This window comes from Nelumbo nucifera, chromosome 1, assembly GCF_055504915.1.
Source record: "Nelumbo nucifera cultivar China Antique chromosome 1, China Antique-T2T, whole genome shotgun sequence".
In the NCBI taxonomy this organism is placed as follows: domain Eukaryota; kingdom Viridiplantae; phylum Streptophyta; class Magnoliopsida; order Proteales; family Nelumbonaceae; genus Nelumbo; species Nelumbo nucifera.
The window spans coordinates 152109217-152116879 of record NC_142649.1 but is presented as its reverse complement, the minus strand read 5'-3'; the positions used below and the strand labels follow the sequence as shown (position 1 = coordinate 152116879).

Genomic DNA, 7663 nt, shown 5'->3' with positions numbered 1-7663 from the left:
AAGGAGTACAAATACAAATGTACAGTACAAATATATACAAAATAATACAAAATACACAGATTTGCACTGCACATATTTGTATTTGTACTCCTTCCAAATTGAACCTAAAAGAAGATATTTATTGAGATAGAAAGGGTGTCTTTATATCATGGAGTAGCCTCGGCTACCCCTTGTTTTGCCAACTGATCAGCTAGATTGTTGGCTGACCTTGGCACCCACTGAATTAATAACTGCAGGTCTTTTGACAACTCACTAAATTTTTTGATCATGCATGGATAAATTTTATATCAAATTGGCATTGTTGATGCAACACAATTCTCAATTTAAGAGACTATTCCTCTCATTAACAATTTTTTTAATAATAATAATCACCACCATCATCACAAAAAACAAACAGGATACAATTATTAGTTCCCATTACCAAACAAATGTAATACATAATCAAATGCACAAAGCGGATAAATGGGAACACAAGTAACTTCAATAAATCTACCAAGCAAAATCATCTTCGTAATCTGAAGCACATCTGTCAACTTAGTGAACCAATGCCTTGATTAATTGAGTCAAATCTGGGAAATTTGATTCACCAGGTACTGTGACGTGGGGCCTGATAGAATGCATAGTGGATCTGTCAACTTTCATCTGGATATAATGCACTCAATATGAGTTATTGGATGTAAACAGTGTAAAAATCATTGTTCTCTTGAGGAACAGGAAGCATTGTAGAAACTACAAGCATCGTAGAAACTAAAAATAGAAAAAAACAAATACTGGATATCGAAAGATGATATCATCTAAAAGACACAATGGTAGGCAGATAATTGGGGAGGAGGGCTCCTCATATCACACCCCCCCCCCCAAAAAAAAAAAAAAATGTAAAGGGTGTTTCCTTCAAAGCCTTTTCTTTCCACCCACTATCCCTATTAGTACCATTTAAGAAAACAAATTTTGATGTACCAGTAATTCAGTATAACTTGAACTGAAAACAAGAAAAACAAAAACAAAACAAAATTATATGGCCCAATTTTGATGTCCATTTCAACAAATTTCAGGTAGAATGCATGGATTTGTGATTACCTACAAAACCAAAAATGTTACTACTTGCAACCTCAATATAACCTGCTGTAATGCACTAGCATGAAGGACTCAAATATACGTGCATATCAAGTGATAGAGGACTTGCAAACTGGACATAATGTTTTCCTTCTCAGCCAAGGATCAATACACTGTCATTACAAAGCAAAAAGATTAGCTGTTGCATGATTGTCCTCAATTTAGGAAAAGAGCATTCAAGTTATAAAGGGCAAGGGAGTTTTTACATCTTTGTGAAATTTGTGCAAGCAGGGAAGATAGCGAATTTTATCTCCAGTTTTTGGGGTCTCAAGACAGATTGCACAAGCTTCTTCTAAGTTATCAGTCTGCATGCAACAAAGAGGGTGGGGCAACAATCAATAGAAAGCAACCTTTCTGCACAATCTTAAAATGCAGCCCCCCTCCCCTAAAGAACAATCAATAGAAAGCAACCTTTCTGCACAATTTGTGCAAGCCATGTACACCAAGGAACTATATAGTAGGGATATACAAATATACAAGTTCTACAAATTTATAAAAGTAATATATATACCTGGACAGTTGACTGTGGCAGGCCAGTAATCTGACTGAGAGATGCACCACCATGTTGATGATTGTTCTCATCAAGAGCCAATAACATCTCATAATCATTTCTGCAGAAACAGAAAACACAGAAGCACCATTTAAAACCAAACCAACTTGTTAGTATCACTGTATTTTCTGAATTGTGCTTGGTCAACTTTTATATCTTTGCTTTGGTCTAGTTGCACCTTCTTGGGACTTTCTAGGTATGTCCACACTGATGTCTTAAAACTAGACAATGCCAGTGAATTCAACCTAAATATTCAGTGTTCAACCTGGTTCAAACATCCAGCTGCACAGTTCTACTATATGGACCACAGCGATTGGTTTATTCTTTGGTATATGATCATTATGATGGATTCCTATTGGATTGTTATTGATCAACATGATGGAGCAATTGAGAACAGACACCCAGAATCAAGTAATTTGGATTTTCATGTCATCAGGATACCATATTAGAAAAGATATATAAGTTCCAAGATCTGAAACCAAGATTTATATCATGTTTGATTCTTGAAATGAATCATGAATTCATCAGATTTTACTATAACTTTTAGTTACAGATACATCTAGGGTTAAAGTTAAACCGCATTACTGATAGAAATATTAGTGGACTTGTTATAGTCACTGCATTTTATCTTCAAAGTCTCCTCAGATGTATGGTCAAGTAAAATCTTTACCAATCATCAAATTCTCCTCTTGTTTTTAAGTTTTCTGATCATGGACATTATTATACATTTCTACTAGTTCAACAAACTACAACCTCACATTAATAATCCAACTTTCAATGAAGTGTAAAATCTCCCTACTACCTCAAACCACAAATTCATAGTAATCTAAAAATTTAGATTTAATAAACAGGCACAATAAAATCTTACTCATTGAAATCACGTTGAACTTGAAGGAAGTGACTAGCTACTCCCATGTCATTGCTGTTGCCAACCCTAGCTTCCAGTACTTCCAATATATGAATTCTCTGCATGATAAAGCATGCTCAAATTCATGCATAGACAATAAAAGAACCAAAAACTACCAAACAACATCAGAAAGGCAAAAAGAAGCAGAAAACTGAAAGGAAGGCTGAAGACAATATCCTGTAATAATAGAAGAAACAATTCCATCCAGAAAATGTTATAGCAACTGTAACACAAAAAATGATATAGCAAGATAAAAGCTAAGTACCAAAGAAATAAACAAATCCTCATCTAATTTTCTGGCCTAGAAGAACTAAAGTGTGATAATTTTTTTTGGTAATAAATAAAAAAGGAAAATTTGTTAATAAAAGGAAAAGTTACAGCAATCAGGGTGATGAGGGATCACCATCTCTTATACTCAAAAAACCCAAACAAGGAGACCACAGAGGAAAAAAAAAAAGATACAGACAGTCACTACTTGGAATCCAACTCAAGAGAAAACCAAAAACTAATAATCGTCTATGAAAATCCCTTCAAACTCTGGAAAAAAAAGCAACCAATCTATTCTCCTTTCCTCACAAAAAAGAGTGAATGCCTCTCTTCTTCAATGATTGAAATCAGGAACCCATTGAAGCTTTCAATCACAATTTCCAAAATATGGAAAAAGGAACACATAGCTCCAGACCCTCTAAGCCATAAAATTCCTTTCAAAGTAGGCCAACGAGCAAGATTGTCTCCAGAAGATCATGGATTCACCAAAGTAGAACTGAAACAGCCCAAAAATTTCCCCAAAAGAGCTTTGAAATAGAGCAACCACAATATAATTGCATCCAATCTCCTGCACATCTTGGACAAATCAAGGACTTTCAGCATTCATTGAGTATAGTAGCTCTTGTCAACACTCTTGGCTGAATAGAGAAAAGAACAAGGATAATCTTAGAGGTGTCAAGAATAAATGACCCCCACCTCAAAGAGTCTCTTATATATTAAAATATATGTACAATTACAAGAATGCCCATATAGGGATGAAAGAGAAAAGAAGAATAAGATGTATAAGCAATATACAATAGGGACTATACTAATAAGATACATCAAGTTATAGAGTCTCCACACTCCCCCTCAAACTGATGCCTAGACATAAGCATCAGTTTGTCTATAAGAAAGAGATGTTGAACTCTAGTCATAGCTTTGGTGAAGATATCAGCAATTTGCATGTTCGAGGCTCCATGAGGAAGCGATATAGACCCAGTAGTGAAAAGATCTCAGATAAAGGTGCAGTCCACCTCAATGTGCTTGGTCCTCTCATGGAAGACAAGGTTAGAATGCAATCTTGATAACACTTGTATTGTCTGCATAGAGAGGAATAGGAGTAGGAAGCTGAATGCCAAGATCCATAAAGAGAGATGGTAACCAAACAATCTCACTACAAATCGAAGACATGGCTCTATACTCTGCTTCAATGGAAGACTTGGAGATCGTTTGTTGTTTCTTACACTTCCAAGAAATGAGTGGATCACCCAAAAAAAAACACCATCCAGAAGTGGACCTACGAGTGTCTAGACAACCAGCCCAATCCGCATCAGCATATGCTCTCAACTGAATAGGAGAGGAGGAGAAGAACAGTCCCTAAGAAGTTGTGCCTCTAGCATATCGAATGATGCGATGAGCAATAGTCATATGAGGCTGATGAGGAGCAGAAACAAATTGACTAACAACCTGAACAACATGAGAAATATCGGGCCAAGTCATAGTGAGATAAATGAGGGACCCCACAAGCTGGAGATACAAGGCAACATCGGGATGTAATGGACCTTTAGATTTAGATAGCTTAAGGTTTAGCTCCATAGGTGTATCAACATGCTTTTCATCATTAAGACCAGCAAGTTTAACAAGGTTAGAGGCATACTTCTACTGACAATCAAAATAGCCTCAATCACTACGATGTACTTTCAGTCCTAGGAAATAGGTGAGAGGGCCCAAGTCCTTCATGTGAAAGGAATTATTTAGTAATAGTTTCAATTCATGAATGCCCTCAGCATCATTCCCAGTCAACAACATATCATCAACATATAGTAGGAGAATGGTAATACCCTGAGGCCGTTGCCTATCAAAGAGAGAGTGATCAAAAGAACTCTTGCTATATCCAACAACAACTACAACATTGCGAAAGCATTCAAACCATGCCCGAGGAGCTTGCAGTATCCAGGGGGAGGCTTCATGTAAACCATCTCCTTCAACTAACCATAAAGGCATTCTTCACATCGAGTTGGCATATGGTCCAAGAGTGAGCGGCAGACACTGCTAAAAGAACATGGACTATGGTGATCTTAGCAACAAGAGCAAAGGTTTCTTCATAGTCAATGCCATACTCCTGACTATATCTCTGGGCAACTAAACGTGCCTTGTATCGATCAAGAGATCCATCAGACTTCAGCTTGATGTTATAAACCCAACGACTCCCAACAATGGATGCATCTGGAGAAGCAGGCACAAGGTCCCAAGTGTCATTCTCATGTAAAGCATGAATCTCTGCATCCATGGCTTCCTACCAATGAGGGCTGCTATTAGCTTCCTGGTAGGAGTGAGGAACATCTGTGGAGGATAGGACAACAGACAAAGAGCTATGGTTTAAAGGAAAACCATAGTGGTCAAGAGGTCTCGATATACGAGTAGAACGACGAAGAGGAACACAAGTATGAAGAGTGTCTGAAGTAGAGGTATCACTTACAGGAGCAGTGATACCTCTACTTCAGAAGGAGGGTCGCAGGTGCAGGGGCTGGAGCACGTAACCGCTTGCGATAGAAGACGAGAAGGTCCTTCTCAGCAGAAGGAGGTGGAGCATCCTGTGAATCAAAGTTTGGCAAAACAGAAACAGACGGTGTAGACAGTCTAGCAATTCTAGCAAAAAAGGAAATGTGCTTAAGAAAAACAACATTACGTGATATACGAATGTGACGAATAGAGGGATCATAATAAAGAAATCCTTTGTGATCAGGACTGTAACCCACAAAGGCACACATGACAGACTGTGCAGACAATTTAGAGCGTTCACAAGAGGAAAGATGAACAAAACACACATCCAAAAACATGAAGAATAGATAAATTTGGAGAACAACCAAACAACTTCTGAAAGGGAGACATATTACTAAGAACAGAGGAAGGAATATAGTTGATCAAAAACATAGTTGTATTGGCCGCCTCTACCCAGAAAGGTGGAGTATGGGACTCCTGCAAACACTAAGGATATGTCCATTCTTGTGCTCGGCCACACCATTCTGCTGAGGAGTATCTAGACAACTTCGTTGCACTTGTATTCCATGATTCTTCAAATAGGATAAAAAATCTCCATCAGTGTATTCTCCCCCTGACTCCGAACAGAGAATATGCACTTATGATTGAAACCGAACCCGTACCATAGCATGAAACTTAAATGTTGGGAACACCTTAGACTTGTGGCGTAGAAAGTATATCCATGTGTACCTAGTACAATCATCAATGAATGACACAAAATATCTGTATCCAAGCCAAGAAGTGACAGATGCAGTCCAGACAACACTATGTATAAGCTCGAAGGGAGAGGTACCATGCTCAAATGTGTGAGGAAATGGTAAAATACGACTCTTACATAAGCAACAGAAAACACAAGATGTATCAAAGGTGTGCAAGGAAGGAACTCTATTCTTAATAACGCCTAATTCAAACAAAAATTTTAAATTTTCAGCATGTAAATGACCCAAATGTTTATGCCATAAGTCCCAAACATTATTTCTATGACTCAGAAAGGAACTAGAAGTGGATGAACTGAAATAAACTGATGATGTTGTTTGAGGCTTCTCGAACTCCAATGCAAACAAACGGCCCAACCTACACCCCTTCCCTTTCACCTTTCCAGTGTTCCGGTCTTGAATCAAACATCCATCCTAAGAGAAGATGAGAATGTTACCCTCATCAATTAATTGGCTAACAGAAATCAAAATTGTAGTGATATTAGGAACAAGAAGGGTCTTGGTAAGAGGAAAAGATGTAGTGGGTGAAAGCTTAAGAGACAAATTACTACTACCAATAATGTTTAACTTTTCACCATTGGCAGTAACAATATGTTTGTGATGGGTTTCAGTAAGGTTACTTGGTTGGTTAGGGTAGGCTCCTGTCATGTGGTTGGTGGCTCCAGAGTCAATGATCCAAATATGAGAAAGAGAAGCAGAATGACCAGAAAACTCACCAGGTAAGCCAATAGCAGAAAAAGTAGAAGAAATATCAGATGTTACCAGTTGTCGAATGTTTTCCTCAACCATAGATGTCAGAGAATCACCTTTAACAAAAGAATCACCACCAGTAGTAGATTTCTTACTCCCATGTGCTACAATAGCAGTCCAGGCACAAGGATATCAAAGACAACCAAATTCAACAATCAAGAACTCAAGATGACAGTCCAAAAAAGGCAAGTTTTTAAGACTGACGAGTCTAAAACCTTTCAAATATCAATCTAAAGTTTGAATCAAATAAATGGGAAGCAAGAAAACCCTAGGACGACACCAAATCTAGGGTTATAGGTTGATCGAGTCAGCCGATTGAGAGAAAAGTGTGATTTACCAACACATCAGGCGTCTTTTTCAAGAACAAGGAGGTATCTTGTGCTGATCGAAACAGTCCTTAGAAATCTCCAAACCAAAAACTGAGTGTAGGGTTAAGAAGAGCTTGAGAGAACCCTTCAATCTGGAGAGAAACTCAAACCACAGGCTGATGTAGAAGGCCTGAAGTCCAAAAAAGGAAATTGTACAATGTTGCCGCCCCAAGAAGAAGATCAGAACTCCTTCAAAAACTTTACCAAATCAGATGATGTTTGTAGGTAGAATAGATTAGGTCTAGGCGACACCAGTTCTGAAGTCCAAAGCTGTTGCAGTCCAAAAAAAGAAACTGTACAGTGTTGCCGCCCCAAGAAGATCAGAACTCCTTTGAAAACTTCACCAAATCAGATGTTGTTTGTAGGAGAAAAGATCAGGTCTAGGCGACACCAAATCTGAAGTTTGGCCTCGAACCAACGTCTTCCAAGAGAGATCTAATGAAATCTCTCCTGTTGGTTGCGCAAAGAAGAC

General features: G+C 38.1%; 1 protein-coding gene across 8 annotated transcripts in view; it reads right to left on the bottom strand.

The window, feature by feature from the left end:
• Window positions 1-315: 315 nt before the first annotated feature.
• The window catches only part of LOC104587902 (uncharacterized), a 48024-nt gene continuing 40676 nt past the window's right edge, over window positions 316-7663 (bottom strand). For 4 of the 8 annotated variants that reach the window (XM_010245679.3, XM_010245674.3, XM_010245677.3 and 1 more), the window contains 4 exons: window positions 2532-2629; window positions 1625-1724; window positions 1320-1418; window positions 316-1226 (listed from right to left, as the gene is read on the bottom strand). In XM_010245679.3, coding sequence (XP_010243981.1) covers window positions 1164-1226; window positions 1320-1418; window positions 1625-1724; window positions 2532-2629 — 360 coding nt within the window. In that variant the 3' untranslated portion in view covers window positions 316-1163. The remainder of the gene's footprint in view (window positions 1227-1319; window positions 1419-1624; window positions 1725-2531; window positions 2630-7663) is intronic. The other 4 variants (XR_016080417.1, XR_733677.3, XR_733676.3 and 1 more) reach the window with 3 other exon arrangements.